The 26,805-nt window shown below is 37.2% G+C and overlaps 1 protein-coding gene across 1 annotated transcript; it reads left to right on the top strand.

Moving 5' to 3' along the window:
• Positions 1 to 2,215: 2,215 nt before the first annotated feature.
• NMBR (neuromedin B receptor) lies at positions 2,216 to 18,058 on the top strand. Its single transcript, XM_036249183.1, has 3 exons — positions 2,216 to 2,682; positions 14,495 to 14,843; positions 17,631 to 18,058. The coding sequence occupies exons 1-3, from the start codon at positions 2,261 to 2,263 to the stop codon at positions 18,030 to 18,032; spliced, it is 1,173 nt and encodes a 390-aa protein (XP_036105076.1). The 5' UTR covers positions 2,216 to 2,260; the 3' UTR covers positions 18,033 to 18,058.
• Positions 18,059 to 26,805: the final 8,747 nt, after the last annotated feature.

The raw sequence follows: 26,805 nt of genomic DNA, 5'->3' as shown, positions 1-26,805 counted from the left end.
TGAGATAGTTGCAGTTGGAAAGTGAGAGATTTCATTATTTAGAAGATTGCTTTAGTAATATATTTTGTATAATAAGATTGGATTTTAAAATAAAAAATAATATTAAAGATAAAATACCTAGAAACACTCCAAATTTATGTATATGATAAATACATATAATGTTCATATATAATACATTTTATGTATATGAACATTCTATTCAGCCAACTGTCACTTGTAACATATTTTAAGTGATGAAATCCAAGAAGTCTGTATTGAGAAGAGTATCCAAGAAGAGTTGATTGAGTTAGAAAACATAAAATTGATTATGACATAAATGTTTACCTTCTCTAATTTAATTATGATAATTAAATGCTGTTCTTTTTCTGCCATATCTAAAAAATTTGCTTAAACTTTTCAGATGGTTTGGCACATTCATCAGCTTGTGGCTAGATCGTTGTAGGTAGCCCTTGACTAATTTCCTTGTTACCATACAATTTTATCCTTTAATAACCAAGAACTTGCCAAATGTTTTCCTAATAAAAAGAATGTTATTTGGCTAACCTCAAAACTGTGCCATTTCTGAGTAGTTTATATTAGACTTTGATGTTGTTAATTTAAGAAGTTATTTTGTTCTTAGGGACATCCTATTTAAAATAGTATATATATAGTCAGGGTTGGCATTACAAAGTAATAGGCATACATATTTTAGCCTTAAGTTATATTGTCAAGCATGTCTCTAAAAGAAAAGTTGAAATTTGCTTTGAAAAATGGTCAATTTCTGGTAAAGTTGAACATAATCATTGTAACCTAGCAAATCCACATCTGGGATGTAAATGTGCACCAGAAGACAGGTAAAATAATATTTATTAAAAACAGTTTTCAAATTAGCTAAAACTATAAAAAAAAACCCCACAAGTATCAATAGCTTTAAATAGGATAAATAAATAGTGGTATATTTATACTGGAATACTATATAGCAGTGAAAAATTCTGCTTACAAAAGCATGGGTGGATCTCACAAATGTGTTGAGTAAATGAAGCTGGGTACAAGATTACATACTTTATAATTCCATTTATGCTATGCTCCAGAGCAGGCAAACTAACTTTAGATAATAAAAGGCAGAACTTATACTGCTTACCGTAGGGACAGTGGTTAGCTTGTAGGTTCTGAATGGTGGTTAGTTTGAGCTGTATATTTAAGAATTGTGTATTTTATGCATGTTATATTTCAATAAAATATGATTAAAATTATATGCCAACTCTAGGAAAGAGTTTTTTTTTATTTATTTATTTTTTATCCTCACCCGAGGACATTTTTCCATTTTTTGTTCAGGTAGAGTGGGAGGGAGAGAGAGGAACAGAGAGAGAGAGAGAAACATCGACGTGAAAGGGACACATCGAGTGGCTGCCACCCGCACGACCAACCAGGGACGGGGACAGACTGCAACCAAGGTACGTGCCCTTAGCGGGAACCGAACCCGGGTCTCTCAGGACCGCAGGCCGACGCTCTAACCGTTGAGCCAAACCGGCCAGGGCAAGAGGTTTTTTTTTTATTTGGGATGAGAAAAGTGGATCAAGGAGGAAGAGTGCAGAAGGAATTCCATTCATTTACTTCATCCTTTATCACTCGTTTTCTTTTCTAACTGCAGTGTTACAGCGTCAGACACTTGCCAGCCTCCAAATCCTGAGCTTCACCGATTTTTGGCTTGAGGCTCCTGCTGCTGGGAGGCGGGGACTGATGGATGGAAGTAGGGACACAGTGTGAGAGAGAGCTCTCAGATCCCCTCCAATCCCACACAACACAACAGGAACTGCAGAAACAACAGCAAAAACGTGGGATGGGCAAAGTACCAGCCGCCCCACGCTGGTTCCCAGTGTTTCAGGCACGGTTCGCTGGACAGCGACAGGATGCCTTCCTGCCCTCCCCAAGAACAGTCCAGCAGGTATTTTTATTAATCCCAGAAGAATAAATCTCTGTTCCCCAAAGAGCCATTCTCCACTAGATATAAAGGAGAACAAACCAGTGAAGACTGGAACAAAGGCGCAAATTGCTTTGCTTTGCCTTTTTTTTTTTTTTTAAATTCGGAGGCAGCAGGAACCCATGTGCCTCTTCCAGAAGTCAAGCACCTGAGCGGGTGGACAGACTTCTCACCGGCCTGTCCCCTCCGAGACGCGCAGTGTGACGCGTTCCCCACAGGAGTATAAACTTGTCACGGAAATCCACTTTCCAGGGCACCCGGGCGCACGGAAACTCCAGCTACTCTGCTGGAGAGAAGCCCATGCCCCACCAGTCTCTTCCCAACCTCTCCCGGATGGCCGGCACGAATCAGAGCGGGTTCTTTCCCGGGTGGTCGGACGGGGCTTTCCCGCCGGCCGCCGAGGGGACCACCGCCGACTTCGGGATCCGCTGCGCGATCCCGTCCCTCTACCTGTTCATCATCGCGGTGGGCTTGCTGGGCAACGTCACGCTGGTGAAGATCTTCAGCACCAACAGCGCCCTGAGGAGCGCCCCCAACATCTTCATCTCCAACCTGGCGGCGGGGGACGTGCTGCTGCTGCTCACCTGCGTCCCGGTGGATGCGTCGCGCTACTTCTTCGACGAGTGGATGTTCGGGAAGGTGGGCTGCAAACTGATCCCGGTCATCCAGCTCACCTCCGTGGGGGTGTCCGTGTTTACGCTCACCGCCCTCAGCGCCGACAGGTAATGCACAGGTCGGGGTGGGGCGGCCTCAACAGTGCTGGAGAGGGGTGCGGAGTGCACCTGGGGGGCGCAAAAGCCTGGGAGCAGGAGGAGGAGAGGGCGTGTGCATCTGGCAATTAGAGTAAACGAAGGCGAGACCAACTGAGACGTGAAGCTGGAGAAAAATATAAAAAAAATATTTCTTTTAAAATAATCAAAATTGCATTAGTTTGAAAGTAGTTTTAAAATTGCGTATCCTACTCTTCCTCTTCCCTTCCACACACTTTGGCAATCTTCATTCTATTTCGTAGAAAAGCTGTAGAATACATGGGCAACAATGTAGCTATGGTGTGTAAGTGTTCTCTGTGTGCTTAAAACCTCAGAGATGAGGTGTTCTCATTCGGTAGCTTAACCCGAGAGGTAAGCGTGTCTTGCCTCAATATTAGGGAAACGTTTGATTTTGACTTTTTTCCAAATAAGGAGAAACATCATTTACACTTAACTGAATTCCGCTATTTATTTGAAGCACAACAACTAGATTAGTAAATATTCTTCCGACAGATGATTTTACACCTTTTTGCTGTTGTTGTTTTAATACCTCAAATCAAGTGATATGCTGTGCTTTTGCTTTTCACAAACAGGTAGGTACCAAATATTTATATCCTAAGAGAGTCTTGTAAAAACACATCTTTGCTATCAAATCTGCTTTTCCCATATTTTAAGGGTGGGAAGTGTCCTTTATTCTACCTTGCAGATTAACTAGTTCAACTGTACCATTTTCCAGGTAAGGATACTGAGGGTCAAGGAGTGTCAGTCTCCTGGCTGAGCTGGTCCTGGGCCAGTATCATTGCTGCAGGCTCTCTGTAACCGTGCTTTTGGGCATTTTAAACAGGAGGGATGACTGGATGGGAGTGAAGGCAAAACGGAGCATGTCCAAATTTGGAATGGTGTTCAAATGGGCATCATTGCATAAAGTTGTAGTCTAATTCCCTTGGGCATGGGGTGAGGTGTTCACTTAAGCTGTTTAGATAAACTATTTAACGTGGATGATTAAGGTGGTGTTCGCGCTTCTTCCCTTTAATTTATATATTAGGTTATTCATGAAACATAAATCCATCTAAATTTCCTGGTATTTGCAGTAAAACCCCTACATCACTTTGGCATTAAGAGTTAATTTTCATTAAAGGAAGAAAATATTCAGTGAAGATTTGAGAGCTATTGTCTTTTTAAACCAAGAACTTTTGATTTTTTTAGTTTGTGTAGTGTTTTCTCTACAATCACATTCCTACTGGTGCCTTTCGATAAATTATCCACTTCATTTTGTTTGATATGATTTCAATTATCTTTTCTGAAATGTTTTCTTTGAATTCCATAATTAAAATGTGACTTTTTAGCTTAACTGCCATTCTTTCGGGGACTCATTTTAAACAGAGAGTTGGAAAAATATTCTAGATAAGGATTAGAGTAAAATTTAATAGTGACCACTACAATCTAAAATTACTCTCATTATGCTTTCATTTTTAAAGGTAATATTAGTAACAAGGTCCAGGGCTTGAATTTATTTCACACCACTTTTCTCTCTTGTCATGGAGACACACAAGTCAATTGGCTGTGACAAAAGTCAGAGAAAATGCTATTCCTCACACGTTTACTGACTCTTTTGGCTTGTTGTGTGCATCATGTACTTTGTAAATAAAGGATGGGTTCTTTAATCATGGTGATAAAGAAAGGTGGGCTGCTGCTTCTGCTTGGTCCAGAGGCTACCCTTGCCTATCAGTGTGTGTTCTGGAAACATGAATTGGGGCACTGAAATCACTGGTGATGAAATCCCACAATACATTCTAATCATCAATTAAATGGCTTGGAAATGTTTTGTTTTATATTGCTTATGCTTCTGTTGTTTTTCCAGAACTTAATCATCTGAGTTGATTTGTACTTGATCTTCTCATACTTTATTTCATCAATGGTTTAATTTCTTGTGGATTTAGAAATAAGAATAAGACTAATTGCACACAGCACTATGCTAAGGTTTTTGTGGGTTTATCATTCTCACAATACTATGAAGTAGGTGCTATCATCATTAACATTTGAAAGTAAAGAAAACTAAGGCTTAAACTGAGCAACGTTTTCCTGACCTCACAGTGGAGCCAGCATTTGAGACCAGTTCCTGCAGTCTTCACATCATCCCCTTCTCAGGAATAAGAAATTACTGATGATTTTTTATATTCAATGGAAGACTGAAAAAATTATGTTTAAAGCATAGCACCAAGAGTAAAAACAAAATAATTGCAAAAGTGTATTCATTAGATTTAACAGAATAAAAAAATGTCATAAATGTAACTGCCAAATTAAAAAACAGACCTTACATTCAAAATTACGTAGTAGTTGGAGCAATAGAAACACCAAAGGAAAGCTGTTATTAGAGTTTTAAAATAAATTCAATTGTTTGTTATATCAAACTAAATATTGTATCTTCATGAGATGGGTTAAATAAAGGTAGAGAGTTTAGGAATAGCGATCACAGGAAGGTAGAAAAAGAAACATGCAGGTAATTAGATTTTGGAAAGCATATCCCAAAGTGAAGTAGAAAGTTGATGTTATATATCATTGATGAAAACATCACCAAACAGCAGGTACTGAAATAAAAACTACAACATTTATGAATCTACATTGAAGCCTAAATCATCTTGTTTTATTTGGGTGGTATGGGTAACTGTGTGCTAGTTGGGATTATTAATCTTTGATTTTACAAATTCTTTTGAGGAGTTTCAGCTGACTCGTCCTATGGAATAATCACTTATGCACACTAGGGTTGTACCTCAGAGGCATTTAGTAACCAGAATAGGAAGAGAAACAGTACATAATCTGAAGTGGTGATGGTGGTGCTATAGGTTTACTTGATGGATATTTGTTGTTGTTGTTGTTACTATATCAAATATGTACTTCTTTTGCTTGCTCCCATTAAATAGCTAATTCAAAGTATTTGCATATTCTGTGTTGTATCATTTCTATCAGTTTTACACACACACACACACACACACACACACACACACACACTCCCCTCTCCCCCACTGTTGGGACGTGTGCTGTTGTACTGGGTAGATGGAGTCCCATAAGGCAACTTTGCTTATGATCGGCATTATGGGCGTCTTCTTCACTATCTATTACAGCAGCTGCATTTCAAACTTAGAATATTCTTTCTTGGACTCTTAAAGACCTTTTGGCCTCTAAAATCCCATAATTAAAATGCAAGTAACTTTTAAGAATGAGTTCCCCTTTTTCCTTTATAACAAGAAATTCCCACAGATTCCTCATGCTAAACTATAAACTTTATCATTTTGTGTATTTACAAATGTAAAACTAGATATCAATTCCTTATTCTTTTTTATATAACTGTTAAAATGCATTTGTAAATTAAATTCTTAAATTCTACAAAACAACAAAAATAAAATTAATATTAATTTAATGTATCAGGTTATTTCTTTTTCTGATACTATACAGCCTATATTGCATTTATTCAGACTAAAGTACTAATGTATTAATAATTTCAAGCCTTTGTTTGCTAGTTAGGATAAATGTATTTAACTCTATAACTGAGCTAGCTCTTGAATCATTAACATTACTTGTATGTTATAGCAATGCAAACAGATATTTTCTTTAGTATAACTATTTGTAAAACTATTGAAACAAATCAAATGTGGACCCTAAGTCTAACACTCCTTAGGCCTTAGGAAACTTTTTAATCAGTGTTCATCCAGTGGTTAAAGGGAGTGCCATTGTCTGTTTGTTGGGTTCTCACCGAAACTCCTGATAGAAAGCTCAGGTACTGATTGAACAGCTGGCTTTGCTTTCTTCTTTGGTCCATAGCCCTGTTGAGTAGCCTCTGCCTCTACGCGGGTGCCGAGATGGGTTCTCAGAGTGTGCATCCAAGCTCTTCTGAGAGTTCAGGCTGGCCAAATAGACCTAAGGGAGTAGTCTACACTTACACTACAGATAACCCATGTTTCCAGTGTGATTGTTATCAGAGAAAAACGTACCTTGTCTTCCCTTTTTGCTAGTGGGACTTCAGTGCTTAGGGTATCGCTGGAAGAAACATTTCCAGACATTCCCACAGGAGGATGAGATATGGTAGAAAGCTTTATTTCTGTGAAATTACACCCAGCGTTTCCAAAGCTCCATTTCCCTTAGTCCGGTCATAGAAGTATAACTGGGGTTTTATTAAAGCTAAAAGCAAAGCTAGTGTCCAGTGTTTTCTTTCCATGTTGGAGAAAAGGCCAGCATAGCATCAGGCTAGTTGCAGTCCATTAGTCCATTGTATGTAGGAAGGACAAGGAACAGGAGCAAAAGAGCCCCAGGAGTCAAGTGCAGCGCATCAAGAGGACCCAAGAGAGAGCTCCTTTGTTTAGGGGATTATATACCCCAAAGCTCTGCGCTTGCAGTGGCCACGCCCATTCTGGCCAATGACCTCTGGTCCCAGGTGTGACCGACAGGCAGCACTTTCCCTGGCACCCCAGCTTTACTGGTCATGTGTCCACCTTCCCTTTGCCCAGTCTCCTTTCCTGTGTTTTGCAGGGAACATGCCTATAATGTCTGGCCTTCCTTTTGCTCCTTTTCTGTTATCAATATCTAGTTAATTACAACAGTATCGTGATGATTTATGCATTTTCAACTTGTTCCAAAAGAATTTAAGGCATTTAAAAGACAAAGACACAAATAATATGACAAGAATTTAAAAAGGGAGGAAAACAAGGCATAGGACAATACAAGTTGAAAAATAGAAAGTGACCCATATTTTCACACAATGTAAGTCCCACAGTGCATTTGTCTGAGAGCGGTGGAGCTGCCAATTCAGAAGGACCATTTGTTTTGCATAACAAGTGCTCACTTGTTTTTACATAACCATAGAGACAGGATGAATCGTAATCTGCACTAAATTTATTAGTTAATTTGAATTTATATGGTCTTTTGTTAAAGTTACATTTGACTCCAATAATGAGATATATTTTATTCACTAGTCTCAAGTACTTCTAGCTTATTTCTTTTTCCCTTTTAATTCACATATTACATTTGGTGCTGTATAATCCTCACGCTATTGCCATAATTTATATATTACTTTATAGGTTTTGAAGATCATTCATCCGTCTTGATCTGAAACCTTTGGGACACACTGTATAAATAAAGAAAGAATGCACCAGGCTCGGGATACGGCATCTGGGTACTAGTCTTGCATTTGTTATGTCCAAATGTTCAAGTTGGAGAAAATGATAAAATAGCACAAAAGACATGCTCACAAATCAGTATTTTTCTTATTTGCAAAGTTAAAATAATATTTTCAACTGTCGAGCTGAGGGTCCTCAGATAAGATCCTATTACCTCCTCTCTGAGTATTGAGCAAACACTGATCCAAAGAGACCAAGGGCCACTGGTAACTGGTGAGACAACTAGCTGCCAGCCCAGTGCTCTGCCTGGTGCACTATTCCAAGTCACCACGTCTCGGACCCGTCTCCCATTGCATCATTCATGCTGGTTCTACTTGTACACTTCTCAGGGGGAAAAAGGAGCCTCTAAGATGTCCCTGGTAGTCTTTTGCCTGCAGTGATGCATTTAAATAGGGGCCACCTGTTCTGGCTGAGCCTTGAGGTCAGGCAGACACTTTCAGCCTTGCTGCTAGTTGTCGTCAGCAGTACAATTCCCACTGGTGTGTTCCAAAACCCCAAATAACCTTGGCCCTTTCAATGACAGATTACTCAGGAGGTCCCACTGATGTCCAAGGCCTCGAGTAGGTTTTAGATAATATTGTATGTAACCAGTAAATACTCTCAGCTCCTTGGAGAACCTCACCCTCATCCCAAATACACTGACAACCTGGTATTTCCAAAGTTTATTTATTTTCTATATGAAAGGACATACATCTTCATTAAACATCCTTTTATTTTTCATGTGTTGTCCTTTGCTTTTTTAATTCTCATTTGTTTCCATATGATCAGGGTTATTTTCATTTTCATGCTCCCAAGTGATGATCCAGCTTAATTTTGCTTGCTTCAAACTTAATGTGCTATGTTAACTTATTGTTTTAATTATTGATATAAAATATTAAATTTTATTAGGTCCATGCCCTACTCCTGTGAACACTACTGATTTATTGAGGTTCTTGGCAGTTTCTTCTGTTTCCAGTTTCTCCTAGGTCTTCGTGGGAGGAGAAAAAACCTCTACCCTTCACTTCTCCCTAGCACGTCCCGTGACTCCCTTGAGATTTTTTTTTTTTTCTTATACAAATTTTCACTAAGAATATTCAACTTCCAATGTAGACCTTTTTCTTAATGTTTGCTATTTGTGAAAATTTTGAGACAAATTTGAAAAAAAAATTTTTATTAACTGTGGTTTAATTCAAATGATTAATTTTTGATAAAGAACTACATTTAAGAGAGAACCAAACATTTAACATCTCCTTAGGAACCACTTTTATATTATGAAAGCATAACCTAGAAACGATTATAGACATTTATATAGATTCTATGAAAATGTAGTTTTTAGAGATGAGTTAAAAAATATGAGACATTACTTGCTGATACTGTTGAGGCTTAGTTTCTCTACTATACACATGATCATTGAATTAAGAAAGCATAATTACATATATAAGTTAAGTCTTTGAAGTTAAAAATGCTATTGGCTTTAAACATCAGGAGATGAAGTGTCTAAAACTGCACAGAGTAAATAAAGCATTTAATGCTTCAGTTGCCTTCTCACCACATGGTATAGTTCAAAACGTAGAATCTGTAGTCACAACATGTGAGTGTATTCTGAGTTGTATGCTGCTGGCTCTGTAATCATTCAAACATGATGTAATCCCTTAGTCCTGATGAGCTTTTCTGTAAAATGGGCACATTAATTAGTTTTGCAGCACAGGACTATTTTATCAAGTAAAATAATTAATGTGAAAGCATTTTTAAACTGTGGGTTGCTGTAACTACTTCTCCTACATGTGTCAAGATGACAAATGACTCACTAATTCAAATCAGTATTTATTCACACATGCAGTTAATTATCAGAGAATGGGCATTGAAGTGGAGAGCAAAATGAGCCTAATACACAGTTAGTGATGATAATGTCTCCAGCATCTATAGCTCTTCCCCAATTCCTTTGATCATAGCCTGGCTAGTTCCAACCTGTTGTTTTCATCACCACAAATTGTCATCATTTACCTCCTCTTGAAACTTTTGTGTCATGTAAGAACAAAATGATTTTTTTTTTCTAGTAAAGAACAACTAGAATCGCTGATCCCTCTGTAATGAAAAAGGCATTTCTCATCCTTTCCAAAGTGAAATCCACATATTACATTCTTTTTAATAAGGTTATTTATAGTTTTAGGCACTCTATTTTATAGTGATGCATAGATATTTTTAAATGAGACACTTAGTAATTTCGTTCAGAATAAGTTTTACTGCTATATCAATACTCTTAAAATATGGTATGACATATTGTAAAGGCCAGGCATCTGATTCTCCAGACACTGAAGTTCTGCGGGTTTCTGGTCCTCTTGTGATGTGGGTGTGCACGCATCACAGGAGTCTGTGGGAGGATGCTCACTGCCACGGTGAGTCTTCTTGTAAGCTGGTTTTCAAACCCGGCTTATATGCAGAGTTACTTCAAAATCTCATAACATGCAGAATCTCTCCTTTTACATCCTAGAGGTTGTGTGCTAGTAAGTCTGGGAAGAAATGTAATATTCCACCTTTTTTCAGTTCTCCAGGTGGTTCTGAAGATTGGTCAACTTGAGCATTGGTAGACTAGACTGCTTCCATTTCTCACATCCATACTCACGGAAACCTAGTAGCCAACAACTACCACCCTACGCTACCAAAACTACTCTGAATTCTTGTTGCTCAGGCCGTATTTCTTTATTAGTTTAGTGAAGATTTATTGAGAAGCTGCTATGGTCAGGCATTGTGCTATGCAGCACAGACACAGCAGAGAGCAAGACACAGGCCCTGCTTTCAAGAAGCTTTTCTCTACTTTAAGAGTATCTTACACAGAGGCCTGCACCTCTTTCTTTCTCTATTTCTCTTGCTTCCACAATACCCTTCTCTTCTTCTACTTGTCAGGTAGCTCACATTTGGACTTTATTGGCCTCTGATAAATAAGTTTGGTATAAAATAAGAAACTATGGGTAGTATAACTAGAAAGCTTTGCAGAAATTTATAGATATTTTGATAAATTTAAATGAACTAAAATTATCTAATTTTCATTATATGTTTTATAATATGATTAAATGTAATTATCTCTTTACATTAAATTAAGACTGTATACAGATAAAATGAGCAAGCTTTAAAACAGGATGAATGAAGAAGTATATCTATTTACTGATATTTAATATATGAATGATGATTATGCTCTGTTTATATGAACCTCGATTGGCTAGTTTCTAGTTTTCAGTTAGGAATATCTTTCTGAAACTATCTGAAAGAAAAAACACACTTTTTAATATATACCTAATTATGCTACTAAATTCAATGAGATAGTATACTGAGGGACTATTTCATTACTACATTTTCATAAATATTTGAAGGAAGCATGATTTAACATGTCAGATTTAATTTGAACAATATGTCTTTACTTTTTGCTTTTTATTCTTTCAAAGATGCACATGAAACTTTGGTTAGTGTATAACATATTATCTGACAGTTATAAACTCTGGTTTGGTACTAGTAATGACACTTCAGTAATCAGTGTTTTAAGCTATAATTTATGTCTTTATAGAAGTTGGAATGCTCTTTTCTGGTCAAATGTATATCATTCAGTGGGAGATCCATGGGATCCATTTTCCCTTTCCTGCAGGCGGTGGCTAAGAATCATCCTACTGAGAGCACCTTTTCCTGCACTCTCACTAGGTCCCTTGCTCTTCCTAAACTAAAAACATGGGATCTGTTGTAGCTTTACCATGGCAATCTTATCAGGATGACAGAGTCAATATTTTTATTCCTATTTGAACCTTTCCTAACATCCTCTATGATTACAGTGCTTCGGCAATGTGCTTAGCTATGGGGTAGGAGTGAGGGTAGGGAAGTGGCCTTTTCCTCCTTTTTAAATCCCTGAAGGAAAGTTCAGAGTAGTTTTTGTTCTTTCTGACAATCTAAAAAGGAAGGTTAGGTTACTAGTCTATTTGTAGTGATCAACCTGCCCGCCCCCCCCCCCCCACTCCACTTTTCGGTCTTTCCCCACTTCTTCCACATACAGAAGAATTTACCATCAGCTTTTTCATACTTTGATCTTAAATATGAATGGTCAGGCAATTAACATCTAACTTTTGAGAAGTGGTTCCAGAATAAAGAAACCAACCAACCAAACAAAAACAAAAAACTTGTAACTAGAAGGAGAAGAAAGCCAAATAGTTACTGTATTATTTCCATAGCTATATAATAACTAGAAAACTAGAAAAAATGTTCAAAATTTAAGAAGATGATAAACATTTCAGAGGAAAGGGAGTGAACCAAAGCTAATAAGACAGCATAAAAAAAAATAACCCAAAATGGTGGAGATGAATTTAATAAAGTAAAAAATTAAGAAAGAAGAAGAATTAAGATTCAATCACTGGGACTCCAATGATCAGGAAGGTGGTGAGATAACATTTAGAAAAGGATTAAATTCAGGTGAATAGAAAATTATACAAATGAAGAAATTATCAAGCAGCAACTCTAGAAAAATCAGATCCATGTATATAAGAAAGAGAATATGTTAATATACTACTTAACTCTGCAGCGAGTGACATTTGTTTAGTCATAATAAAATTATCTATTGACTATTTTATAAACAATATACTGTACTGAAATCAGAAAGTTGGGAATGGGGGAAATAGAGGTAGTTCTAGAGAGAAAGTCTTCAGATATCATAACAGAATACCAAGAGCTAATGTCTGTAATATTTTATTCAGGAGACCATGGAAGAATTATGTTTCTTAGCTACATGGAGGAAATGATGTGAACTTTGTTTTAACACAGGAGCAGATCCTGAGATGGAACAAGAGACTTTCTTTCTTTTTTTTTTTTTTTATAGTACTCAGAGCTCTCTGAGTTAAAAAACAAACTCATTAATCTGATAAAAAAAATTTAAAAAGCAGAAAAAATATCTCATTCTAGCTATTAATTGTAATTAAGTTTCTTAAGACTATACGATTAAACAGAACGGGAGAAGGGAGCCCATCTCTACTGAGTCGGATGTGTAGAATCTGGTAAGATGCACGGCATGTGCTGTTTTACTTAATTTGGTGTTGAGGCCCTTTGCTGTTGCTCTTCTTCAATCTCCATGTCTCCTGTTCCACATGGGAAGATACTCCAGCTCACAATGCAAGTGGCCTTGTTCCTGTGGAGGGTCTGGGAAAGACACTTTGATTCCAGCCAGAAAGGAGAAAGAAGCTTCCTCAGGGTGGGGTTGAGGCTGGGAGGCTTCCTCTCCAGTGGGAAATGGAAAGCATCTTGACAGAACCCTGGAAGGAGACCTTAACGTCTTGTTGTGCAGCTTGAAATATTTTTAATTTTAGAACACCAGACTAAACCAAATGTACATAAGGAGAAGGTACAGTGTCATTGCACAGGTCATATCTGCTAATTGCCAGGCACTGTAACAGGTGCTCTGTACATTCTTTTCTAATCATAGAACATTGTGGGAGATGTTCTATCCCCACTCTACAGAGGAAGAAAAAGACCTTAAGTGATTTTGTAGTAGGTATCAAAGATAAGATAACACCTCAGATTTGTTTGACCAAAATCACATTTTTAAAAATTTTCATCCAAGGACATTTTTCTACTTTTGTACAGATAGAGTGGGAGGGAGAGAGAGGAAGAGAGAGAGAGAGAGAGAAACATCGACGTGAAAGGGACAAATCAAGTGGTTGCCTCCCTACTACCCCAACCAGGGCCGGGGACAAACTGCAACTGAGGCACATGCCCTTGACCAGAATTGAACCCGCAACTCATTGGTCCATGGGCTGACGCTCAAACCCCTGAGCCAAACCTGCCAGGGCTCAACATTACTTTTAACAGAATCTTGTTAACCTCCTGTATATACCGTAACCTGAAATGTTTTCAAAGACAAATATAAATAATTTGAGGTTTACATACAATTTTGGCTTGTTTGCATTATTATCACCCTAATGCGTGTGGCTGAGTTAGCTGTAGAAGGTTTGGATTGTTGAAGCTGTTATGTCCTGGAGTGGGCCCTTTATCACTAGGATTGTGTCAGGTAGGAGAGGGAACTTCATGAGGTCTCAACATTAAATAAACTTGAAATTTAAAGACAGAACATTATTCCATTTGTTCAATCCTTATGATTGGATGAAGGAGAAACTAAATCCCAGTTTGGATTCGTCTCAAAGATATACTGATATCCTTAGGAAAAAATTGGGTGACTCACTCTTATAATAACAAAGTGTATCAAGGTAGAATTTTGTGGTCCTTTTATAATTTATGGTTATTGTGTGTTATAGCAATTAGAGTAGCGATAAGTTTTTCAAAAATAAAATTATTTAATAAAAATATTCAATAAATGATGACACTTGTAGTATGTGTAGATTTAGAGGGAAAAAACCTTTGAAAGCAGTAAGCAAATTACTGCAATTTGGGAAAGGACAATTTCAGGTATTTTCCTCTATGCCCTTGTCTTCTGCGCTGAAAAGCAGTGGAATGACTTTCAAACAGAGACAGCAGGGATCTTAGGTTCTCTGTACACAGCAAAACAGCTAGGGAGTAATGGGCTGTTGACATTGCTCTCTTAGCAAGTAAGGTTTCCCTCTCCTTCCCTCCCTTCCTTAAGAGTAATTTGAGACATATTGTCTTCCTAGGTACAAAGCCATTGTGAACCCCATGGACATCCAGACGTCGGGGGCGGTGCTGTGGACCTGCGTGAAGGCCGTGGGTATCTGGGTGGTCTCCGTGCTGTTGGCTGTTCCTGAGGCGGTGTTTTCAGAAGTGGTGAGAATCGATGGCTTGGATAACGGCAGCTTCACAGCGTGCATACCCTACCCTCAGAATGATGAGTTACATCCAAAGATTCATTCAGTGCTCATCTTCTTGGTGTATTTCCTCATACCCCTTGCAATTATTAGCGTTTATTATTATCATATTGCAAAGACCTTAATTAAAAGTGCACATAATCTTCCTGGAGAATACAATGAACATACCAAAAAACAGGTAAGCTTGGTGTGTGTGTGTGTGTGTGTGTTGGGGGTACCCTGGTCAGCTAAAGTACTGCTATTTTGTGTTCAATGTCATGGGCTCTCAACACCAGTAATGATTAGAACTGAGTCAGAAGGCACTGACCTGAACTAGAAGGGGCATTGGGGGTCTAACACCTGGCCCTGTCACAGCTCTGTAAAGGCCCACTGAGGTCCTGTTCCTTTGCCCTCTGGGCCTAAGGCCATTAAAACTTAATGTCTTGGGAAGAAGTTTTTTTTACATGCAAATGTTTATGCAAAAAAACACACAGAAAATTTACACAGTTTAAGTATAAATTTATTTAATTATTATTTCTTCTCCTTAACCCACGAAGGATGACGGAAAGTCTGGGAGAAGGATGCATCAGGAAAGGGCTGTAGGACACTGCTTGGGGTCTGGGGATGCCGTTTGCTAGGATGTCACAGGGGGAGGCCCTGGACACAGGGCAGCAGAATGAGACAGTGACCAAAGGTAGGCTGGTGCTGAAGTCATACTTGGTCGAAGTCAACTTTATAGATTTTCCTGTAAAGATTGTATCTTAAGTTAAAATTGCAGTATGCACCTTACGTATTTTCCTCCGTAAAGAATATGCAGCACTAATTTAAGGAAAAATCATGTTAATCCACAAAGAGGTGGAAATACTGTACTTAAGGAGCAGAGTTTTAAGGTGTACATTTGTGCGCTCCTGGTAAGGAACTTCTTCCAAGGTGTACAGGGAGGTTACAGGTGACGGTCCTCTTATCTGAGTGCAGACACATTAAACTGCAGATCATTAAATTTTGTTGAACTCTAGACGGAGGCACAGGCTGGGGCTTTGGGCACTTGAGCAACATCAGAATCTCATAAAGGTTTCTTGTTTGGAAGAAAACCTCTATTTATTGATGAGCATCAATATCAGAGATCAGTGTCTGCATCATAGTCTTAAAAAAATCAACCAATCCTTAAAGTAATTATTAGATAAATTAATAGATATATTATCTAAATATCTGACATGATGGAAGCAAAAATGTCCAGGTCATGTGCTTTTTACTTTTTATATAATCCTTTAATTCAGGGCCTTCTGATCTAACTTTATCTCAGTTGGGTATTTGAGGTTTTTTTTGTTTTTTTTTTGGTATGTGCCCCTAGCAGGGACCAAACCCCGGACTCTCTGGTCCGCAGGCCGACACTTCAACCACTGAGCCAAACCGGCCAGGGCAGGATATTTGAGTTTTTGATCAGGTTTCTAAAGTTGGGTTTCTTTTACCCTCCTCACCATTATTTTTTTAATGGCCTTAGTTCAGCCTTGTTTTTGTAAATTTTCCTATTGAGACTTACAAACTCAGGCTGGGTAACTGTGCTTGACATCTGTTGAGAAGTAATCTCAACGCCAACAGCCTGCCTGTGCATTTGAACATCCATGTAGAGATTGCTATGAAATTCTTGCACCCATGAGCCACCTGCTGGGAAGGACACTGCTTAGTAATATCAATTTCATATCGACCTTCTTAATGTTGCCAGGTCGCCTAACTTATGCCACAGGGAAACATCTGGAGTGCCACGTTCTGCTTCCTCGACTAGACTCCTTTTCCCATCCCCTTCCTTTGCTGTCACCGCTCACTACAGCTTCCCAGTGTCAAACCTGTTCGAGGCCTAAACATTTCCAGTCTCTTCTGGCACAGTCTAGTTGACCACCGTTAGTTTTAGCTTAGAAAATATCATGTCACTTATTATTAATATATTTTGATAAATTGTTTTCACATTCATGTTGCCCTGTTTAATATTTAAACAAATTAAACAAATATCAGCTAACCTTGGACTCTAGATATTAGAAAATGATTTTTAGATTTAAAAATATCAATGTTCACTATTTGAATTGTGTCTATTTGTCACTTTCCTGAAGACCTGCCCATAAAATAATAAATCCAGCATGTAAATTTTACAAAAATAAAGAAAACTGTACTTTTATTTTTAAAGGTAACTAACCCAGTAATGCTTATTGACAGTTATGTCAGGTGCTTTTGATTTACATGAGTCTGGAGTTAAATCCTAAGGATTGTTTCTTTGTGTGTGTGTGTAGTAAAGGTTAAAAAGTTAGACCGTATTTTATTTTTTTAATCCTCCCCTGAGGATATTTTTCTACTTATCTTCAGATAGAGTGGGAGGGAGGGAGAGAGAGAGAGAAACAACGCTGTGAGAGAGACACATCGACGGATTGCCCCCTGCATGACCTTTACCAGGGCTGGAGACAAACCGCAGCCGAGGTCCGTGCCCTTGGCCAGAAATGAACCCACGACTCCTTGATCTGCCAGCCGACGCTGTACCACTAAGCCAAACCGGCCAGGGCACTAGACCTTGTTTTAATAGATGTATTTTTCCTATTAAAATACTCTGATTTAAAACAATTCTAAGGTTGAATATATTTTACGATTCATTAATTCAGTGGTTTAATATAAACAGAGGATATTTATAATTAAAGTGAAGACAATAACTTTAAGCTAAAGGAAAATATTTAAAAATAAGGGACTTTTTAAAGATCCTAGTTTTCACAGAGACACAGCCATTTCTTAATAATGTATCATCTAGTCTTTGATAAACTGTCAAATATTATGAATGGAAATAAAGCAGTGACCACAATAGGGTTCCTCAAATTGTTAAAGTCATCACACTGTTGAGGATGCGTCTGAATGCTATAGTAAGCTTACTCCTTTTGTATCATGATGTTTCCAGTGTGACTGGCCCCTTTTCATGGTAACCAATGGGATTGTTTCCTTGTATTTGCAGATGGAAACTCGGAAGCGCCTGGCTAAAATTGTGCTGGTCTTCGTGGGCTGCTTTGTCTTCTGCTGGTTTCCAAACCACATCCTCTACATGTATAGGTCTTTCAACTATAACAAGATTGATCCATCTCTGGGCCACATGATTGTCACCTTAGTTGCCCGGATTCTGAGCTTTTGCAATTCTTGCATCAATCCATTTGCTCTTTATTTACTCAGTGAAAGCTTCAGGAGGCATTTCAATAGCCAACTCTCTTGTGGGAGGAAGTCCTATCCAGAGAGATCCACCAGCTACTTAGTCAGCTCTTCTGCAGTGCGCATGACATCTCTGAAAAGCAATGCTAAGAATGCGGTGACCAGTTCTGGTTTGCTGAATGGCCACAGCGTAAAGCAGAAAATGGCACTGTAATTTCGGCCATTCTACTGACTGCCTGGTTCTATTGAGCAGAACCAAACTAAGTAGTTTTCTCTTTCTTTATAGTTCTGAGCTAATTCATTAGACAATTTCATGATTGACTTAGAAAAGTCAAGACAAACATAGCTAACATTTTTCTCGGAACAGAACTTATATATATATATATAACATGAAAACATTCAAAAACCAATTCTACATGTATATAAATCAACATTGCTTCAGGATTTAAGCTGTTGCTAGAGCCAATTCTAGTATTATCTTAAATTTGTTTTAACTTGAAGCAGAAAATAAATTTCTATATTAACTCAATGTTTCAAGGACTGTAATATTCAAATTCATAATATTTGGAATACAAGTCAAATTTTCCTGGTGAATTTTATTCATACTTAGTGCATGTCTTTATCTTCTTTGTTTGAATAAGATAATAGAAAATCCAAAAGTGGAGCTTAATCAGCAGCCAATATTTATTGTATTTTCTTTGTGTGATAAACCATCATTTCTAGAAATAACATAACTGTAACTTTTGGTTTGAGAGCATTTAAATTATAAATAGTAAAATAGATGTCATCTGAATATGATTTACATTATGAATGCAAAATAAGTATCATATATTCAAATTGTAAAACTATGATTCAGAAATTGGCATGGCCTTTTTTTAATACATTGCTAAATTCCTGGATATTTAGATGATTCTGTACAGGTATGATAAGATTTGTATAATTCTGGTGAGTTCAACCATCTACTTATCTGTTCTTGTAGCAGCACCTGGCAAGGCAGGGTTACTCTGCATGGTGTCATTTCTCTGAATAAGTGTCTTAGATGGTTTTTGCCAAAATAAAAAGATGGTCTTGATTAATTTCTAAGTATGATAAATAAACTTAGCATTTGAATGAATATATTTTACACTATTTCTCTTTCCAAATTTGCTGAGTAGAAAGAAAACTCGGTTAGTAAACTAAGCTCCACCCCCCCTTTCCCCCCCATCTTGTAAAAGCTTTGTTTCTACTTCATTATCTTCTCATACAGTCTCTGAAGCAGCATCCTTTGTTTCAATTTGGTGTCCTCATGACTTCTTGTAGTTTTCCTTAATCAGAAAATTTTGAGTAAACACTGCATATTTCCAGTTAATCTTTTAACAATAATCTAAAAATGCCATTGCTGCTGTATCATCGATGCAACAAAACAACAAAAGTACAGTATGTGGGAATTCACAGACGACTCACACTGGGGTGATGGTGGGACCGCAGCAGCTGTATGTACCTCAGTGTGTCCTTAAACATCCCTAACTTATGCTCTTTAAGATATAAAATTCTCAGTTGTATGTAGCAAAAAATGGGAAAAATAAACACAAATTGCCTATGATGGTTGATAATAATGATAATGAACATTAATCAAATGTTTTCTGTGTTCTAGGCATAACCCTAAAGTTTTACATGTACTACTAACTTCATCTTCAATAAAACCCCTGAGGTGAAAAAAGAGAAGGATCCAATTTTGGTAGGGTATGAAGTTACACATTTGGGGATGTCTTCATTGGGAACACACACACACACACATACAATGTTGCACATTTTACAAAAGTATCTGATGGTATGAACAGATTTCCAGGGCCCCAAACTTAGGCTTTATAGATTTCATGGTAAATCTACCTCTGAAATATGTCTTGTTGTTGTCTTTATTTTTAAAATTAGAAAACTTAAGCTCAGAGATACTAAGAAATGCAATGGAGATGACACAGCCATTGAAAGGCGGGATTTAGAACTGGATTCCACACCGTGGTGCCTTGCACCCACTCTTCCACCACCACTCGGGTGTGGCTCTCTGTTGTCTTGCACAGTTGTTCTTAGTCATTGAGAAAGTTGTGGATCCACTCATCAGACAGGTGGAAGATATTACAAACACATTTTGTATCGACTCTGGGTATTTTATAAATCTTTTAAGACTCATCTATTAAAATTTTAAAAACCAAGATTAATCCTTGGCCAATGCAGAATCTTTTCTCTTGCTGTTATTAAGATGATGATAGAAATATACATATGAAAGATTGCATGATATATACATCTTGCAAGATCCTTTTAGTTTCATATATATATACACACATATAAGGTGTTTTATATATATATATATGAAGCTATGGGACATATACATCTTAAGTATAAAGTTCTGATAATTTAAAGTTTAAGAGAATAATATTGTTAGGTAATCTGTTATCTGATTTGATTTTCAAGAATGAAAAATATTTATTCATTAAATATTTTAGAAACATTTTATTTACACTTACTTTGTTAAAAATGTTTTTCTATAATGACACCTTTGAAGGAAAAATGCCAAATTTTTAGTTTTTTTTTAAATTAAAAACAAGTATTCTAACAGTAGCCAAATATCTGATTCTATAACACTGATATTATCAAACTCTTGGCTGCATTTAAAATTTTACCTCTGGTCACTATTTATATTAACACTGAAAATCAGACTTTCTCTTGAGGTTGAGCCCTATTATTTTTTTAGAATCAGTCAATATTTATAGCCCTGTTCATAAATTAAGTAGTTTGAGGATTGTGCAAATTTGTTTTGCCTCTGGCTGTTGAACTCTACTGCTGGGTGAGAATCCCAGTTCACGCGCTGTTATGATTTCTTCTTTTCAAGAAGTCCAGCGAATTGCACCACTTTCTCAAATATTTTCTTTCTTAGAAATAGATACCTGAGAGTCAATATATTAGTACCTATTCTATATTTAGTATGATGAAGGCAAATATTTAATTGCTTTTATATTTTATGTTTTAAGTCGAACAAAACTTTATGCCTTACACACACAGACATACACTCACACACATATGAGAATGGGTTCATTTTTAAATTAGTGCTTAGAGCTTAAAGTTTGACATTGATTGAATTTTACATGTTTAGTTTATGTATATATGTTTTACATATTTATTTTGGAAATATTTACATTTATTTTGGGGCATTTAAACATTTTATTGTTCTAGTTATTACAGAATAAAGTAAAAAGAAATAAACCCCAAATTTATTGGTGGAATCAAAATACAGGAGCAAATCAAGTGGATTATGCATATTAGTGAGAGTAGAACAAAAATGTCATACTCCAAATCTGTTAAAACATAGAGTGGAATGAAATAGACTTAAAAACGTAATCCTGATTTATATACTTCCATCTAATAGTATCTTAATTCAAGAAATAGTTAGGATAGACCTAAGTGAAAGAAGCCAAGCAGAAAAAGACAAATACCACATGATCTCACTTATATACGGAATATAATGAACATAACAGTCTGAGGAATACAGTAGACCCAGACACATGGAAGTAGGGCACAGACTGACATCCCTCAGAAGAGGGGATGGGGGGAGGGGGGGTGGGAAGAGATAAACCACAGAACTTATATGCATGTATGCATGACCAATGGACATGGACAACTAAGCTGGGGACAGGGTGGAGGGGGGGTAGGGTGGGGGGTGCCAATGGGGTAAAAAGGTAAAATATTTGTAACAAAAAAATAAATAAAAATTCATAATAAAAAAAAAAAATAGTTAGGATAGAAACCTTGGCTAATATGGTAATATCTGCCAAAATGGAGGGAGATATCACCAAATCATTATTTTTAAGGTAAGAACGGGATATATTCTTTTATGTCAGTCTTCTCTTTAAACCAGGAGTAGTTGAAAAGAACTACAAACTGATAGGATTCTTGGAAGGCTTCGACCAGAGGAAATTCCCTATTAATTGTCTTATCTGTAAAATAGGTAAACAACATTATAAGTGCTAAATTAGATAGTGCATGTTAACTACTCATTTGGTGCCTGGCACATTAGTAAGTTTCCAGTAAAAGTAGCATTGATCATCATGTTTTAAAGTTATTTTTCCTTGTGTGGCAATATAGTAGTAAAGTGTATTAAACCTTTACTGTGCGCCAGATGCTGTGTTAAATCCGTTACAAGAATGCCTCTTGTCAGTTCACAAGGCACGCATTCTCCTGCTCTCCCCTCCATGAATGAGGCCGGGAGCAGCAGGCAGATGCTACAAAGACGGGAGAGCCTGTTGTTGAACTCTTGTCTACCTGAATTAAATTTATGTATTGTATCCATATTCAATACTTCCAGGAATCTTGAATTTACCTAATTCATTGGAAGATAGAAATAAGCATGTCAACATTTTTTTGTCCCTGAAATGTAGAGATTACCTGATGCTAATGGACAAAAAAGAATGGTTCTCTGAGTTTACCTTTATCATTTCTAGGGTAAGAATAGTCACCTGAATTCTGGCTCACCCATATGAATACTTTGATAACCATAATTTCCACCCCAAATTTGTCTCCCCATTTTGTGCATGCCATATAAAAAAGAGGAAAGAGAATAATAAAAATTAATAAAACTTTTTATAGCAAAGCAAATATTTTATTTGACCATTTGCATGTTAGAACATGTCTTAAAATTTTATATGATTCTATATAGCTGTAAAACAGTTAATAGATTTTGAATAAGTATAATTTTTCCATTTACTAATATTTTATTACTGGCTTCATTGCACACTTAGGGAATATTTCTATTAAGCGTCTGACAAATGAAATGTTTCAAACATCATGCTTCTCTTAAAATAGAATAGGCATGTGGATTTCAACTTTAAATAAGTTACTGCGTGCATATTTTCCTTACACTTTTTGAAAACAAGGGGGCAAAGTGTGAGTAAATATGGTCAGTTTTGGTGCAGAAAGCCATTGTTTAGTCGTGACAGAATAAAGACAAGCATGCTAAAAAAAGTCTGGTTTAACTGCATCTTTAATGATTATTGGAGGAAACATTACTTATATACTGTGGTTACAGCATTTACACCATTTTATTTTCTAAATTATTTTACATTATTATTCCAAAAGCTCTATTTTTTAATATATATATTGTGTTTGAAGTAGTGTACAGCAAAATTGAACCAAGATTTCATTTGTAAGAACTAACTTTCCTCTTGGGCAATAAACATAATCATTATTTCATATAGAAAAATAATATAAATTTTACCCACTTAGAGACTTAAAAAATGTTTTACAAAACCTTTAATGGCACTTGATAGAACTATTTGAAATAGGAAACCTGTAATCATTTTAGATATTTTGGCATTGTGGGTAATCAAATCTGAAACTCAAACACTGGACTGTTCATGTTGTTTGCATATGCTGCAAACATTTAATTGGGAAACATGAGTCTATGTTCAAAACTTCTAATTTTCTGATGAATGTGAGAAATGTATCTGTTTGCTTTGAGTGTGTGGTATTCTGCTACATTTTTCAACTCGAAAAGTGTAAGCCCTCAGCAGTATGACCCATCTTTCACCATTTGCATGTTTGTTTATGTGCATGTGCAGTAGAAAAGAGCATGTAACGATGGTCCTATCAGAGTGCAGAACAACCAGAAAAGGAAAACTAGTGAGTTATTTCAATCTGATCCTTGTCTCCCTTGGACTTATTTATCCTTCTAAATTCCTGGTTTTCAATGGGTGAAGCTTCTTCATGGCCCTGCTAGAAGAGTTTGGTTAAACAACTGTATGGCATCTTGCAGATACTTAATACAATTCAATGGAAAATTGAATTTAGTGTACACTCCTAACTTACTTTAAAAACACAAATTTATCCAAATAATAAATTACCAAGAGCAGTGTCAGTTCTGCTTATGTGTTTAATCAAATACATCTCTTGGAATCGACAAGGACCATATAAAAGTGTGTGCTGGATTTCAGGTGTACGTGACCTGCCTGCATTACTTTTGTATTTCAGACTAAGTTATAACAAGCTGTCTAGCGTATTAAAAATTAGAACTGGCTTCTCCTCTCCAGGCAGTTTTCCAAGAAGCATATTAATGAAGTGTATCACTGCTGGGAAAAATGTTCTGGCCTATCTCACTGCACAGGACAGGAAGATACATTCCTCTAGGAGAATGTATTACTAGTGAGTGAAATGGAAACACAGAAAATAAAGATAAATGTTTGAACCCTCACTATGCTTTTTAATTCTTTATTTTATATTGACCTCAGTTTTAGAATACCATACTGGCTTCTTTTTAATTAATAAAATATTACTGAATAAAACCAGGGTGGAAACAGTACACATTTGAAGACAAAATAACAAAGTTCTGGAGTCCAGTACTTTATTATTATTATTATTATTATTAATTTATTTTTGTTACAAATGATTCTCCTTTATTTTGCCCCATTAACACCTTCCTCCCCATCCCCCTCACTCCGTACCCATTCTGTTGTCCGTGTCAATCGGTTATGTGTATATGCATATAAGTTCTGTGGTTTATCTCTTCCCTCCTTCCACCACCCGCTCTTCAGAGGGTTGTCAGTCTGTACCCTATTTCCACATCTCTGGGTCTACCCTATTCCTCAGACTGTTATGTTCATTATATTCCACAAATAAGTGAGATCATGTGATATTTGTCTTTCTCTGCTTGGCTTGTTTTGCTTGGGATAATACTTTCCAGGTCCCTCCATGTTGTCTCAAAAGATAAGAGATCTTTCTTTTTAGAGCTGCATAGTACTCCATTGTGTATATGTACCAACACTTTTTTATCCATTCGTCTACTGATGGACACTTGGGCTGTTTCCAGATGTTAGCTATTGTAAATAGTGCTGCTACAAACATGGGGGTATATATATTCTTTCTGATTGGTGTTTCAGGCTTCTTAGGATATATTCCTAGAAGCGGGATCACTGGGTCAAATGGAAGTTCAATTTTTAATTTTTTGAGGTAACACCATAGTGTTTTCCATAGTGGCTGCACCAGTCTGCATTCCCACCAGCAGTGTACTAGAATCCTCTTTTCTCCACACCCTCGCCAACACTTATTGTTTGATGATTTGTTGATGGCGATCATTTTGACAGGTATGAGGTGATACCTCATTGTTGTTTTAATTTGCATCTCTCTGATAATTAGTGATGTTGAGCATTTCTTCATATGTCTCTTAACCATTTGTATGTCCTGTTTGGAGAGGTGTTTATTTAGCTCCTCTGCCCATTTTTTTTTTTTTTTTATCCTCACCCGAGGACATTTTTGCATTTTTTGTTCAGACAGAGGGAGGGAGAGAGAGGAAGAGAGAGAGAGAAACATCGATGTGAAGGGACACATCGAGTGGTTGCCACCCGCACGACCAACCAGGGCCGGGGACAAACTGCAACCGAGGTACGTGCCCTTAGTGGGAACCGAACCCGGGTCTCCCTGTACCGCAGGCCGACGCTCTAACCACTGAGCCAAACCAGCCAGGGCCCATTTTTTAATTATGGTTTTTTGTCGTCATTTTGTTGAGTTGTATGAGTACTCTATGTATTTTGGAAATTAACCCATTATCTGATGTATCATTGGCAATTATGCTCTCCCATACAGTGGGTTGCCTTTCCATTTTGGTGGTTGTTTCTTTTGCTGTGCAGAAGCTTTTTAATTTGATTTAGTCACATGTGTTCATTTTTTCCTTTGGTTCTGTTGCCTTAGGTGATGTATCAGTGAAAATTCTGCTGCATATGATGTCTGAAATTTTGTTGCCTACAGTTTCTTCTAGGATTTTTATGAATTCACGAATCACATTTAAGTCTTTTATCCATTTTGAGTTTATTCTAGTGTATGGTATAAGTTGATGGTCTAGTTTCATTTTTTTGCATGTAGCTGTCCTATTTTCCCAACACCATGTATTAAAGAGGCTGTCTTTATTTCATTGTATCCTCTTGCCTCCTTTGTCAAATATTAATTGAGCATAATGTCTTAGGTCTATTTCTGGGTTCTCTGTTCTGTTCCATTGTTCGATATGACTGTTCTTGCGCCAATAGCAGGCTGTATTGATTACAGTAGTTTTGCCAATGATATATCAGATAAGGGGTTAATTTCAAATATATATAGAGTGCTCATACAACTCAACAAAAGGAAGACAAAAAACCCAATTAAAAAATGGGCAGAGGAGCTGAATAGACACCTCTCCAAACATACAAATGGCCAAGAGACATATGAAGAAATGCTCAACATCACTAATTCATCAGAGAGATGCAAATTAAAACAACAATGAGGTATCACCTCACACCTGTCAGAATGGCCGCCATCAATAAATCATCAAACAACAAGTGTTGGCGAGGGTGTGGAGAAAAGAGGACTCTAGTACACTGCTGGTGGGAATGCAGACTGATGCAGCCACTATGGAAAACACTATGATGTTACCTCAAAAAAATTAAAAATTAAACTTCCAGTTGACCCAGTGATCCCACTTTTAGGAATATACCCTAAGAAGCCTGAAACACCAATCAGAAAGAATGTATGTACCCCCACGTTTGTAGCAGCACTATTTACAGTAGCTAAGATCTGGAAACAGCCCAGATGCCCATCAGTTGACGAATGGATAAGAAAGCGGTGGTACATATACACAATGGAGTACTATGCAGCTGTAAGAAAGAAAGATCTCTTGTCCTTTGAGATGACATGAGGGACCTGGAAAGTATTATCCCAAGTGAAACAAGCCAAGCAGAGAAAGACAAATATCACATGATCTCACTTATTTGTGGAATATAATGAACATAACAGTCTGAGGAATGGGGTAGTCCCAGAGATGTGGAAGTTAGGTACAGAGTGACAATCCCTAGAAAAGGGGGTGGTGGGAGAGAGATAAACCACAGAACTTATATGCATGTATGCAAGAACAGTAGACATGGACAACAAAGCTGGGGACAGTGCAGGGAGGGAGGAGGAGGGGGTATCTGTGGGGGGGGAGGAGAAACATCTGTAAC

This window comes from Molossus molossus, unplaced genomic scaffold (assembly GCF_014108415.1).
Source record: "Molossus molossus isolate mMolMol1 unplaced genomic scaffold, mMolMol1.p scaffold_m16_p_8, whole genome shotgun sequence".
Classification (NCBI taxonomy): Eukaryota; Metazoa; Chordata; class Mammalia; order Chiroptera; family Molossidae; genus Molossus; species Molossus molossus.
This window is presented reverse-complemented; position numbering and strand designations above follow the sequence as displayed.

Coding starts and splice junctions, on each gene's coding strand:
- NMBR (XM_036249183.1), top strand. CDS start 2,261: ATGCCCCACCAGTCTCTTCCCAACCTCTCCCGGATGGCCGGCACGAAT. Junction 2,683..14,494: donor ACCGCCCTCAGCGCCGACAG/GTAATGCACAGG, acceptor TTGTCTTCCTAG/GTACAAAGCCATTGTGAACC. Junction 14,844..17,630: donor ATGAACATACCAAAAAACAG/GTAAGCTTGGTG, acceptor TTGTATTTGCAG/ATGGAAACTCGGAAGCGCCT.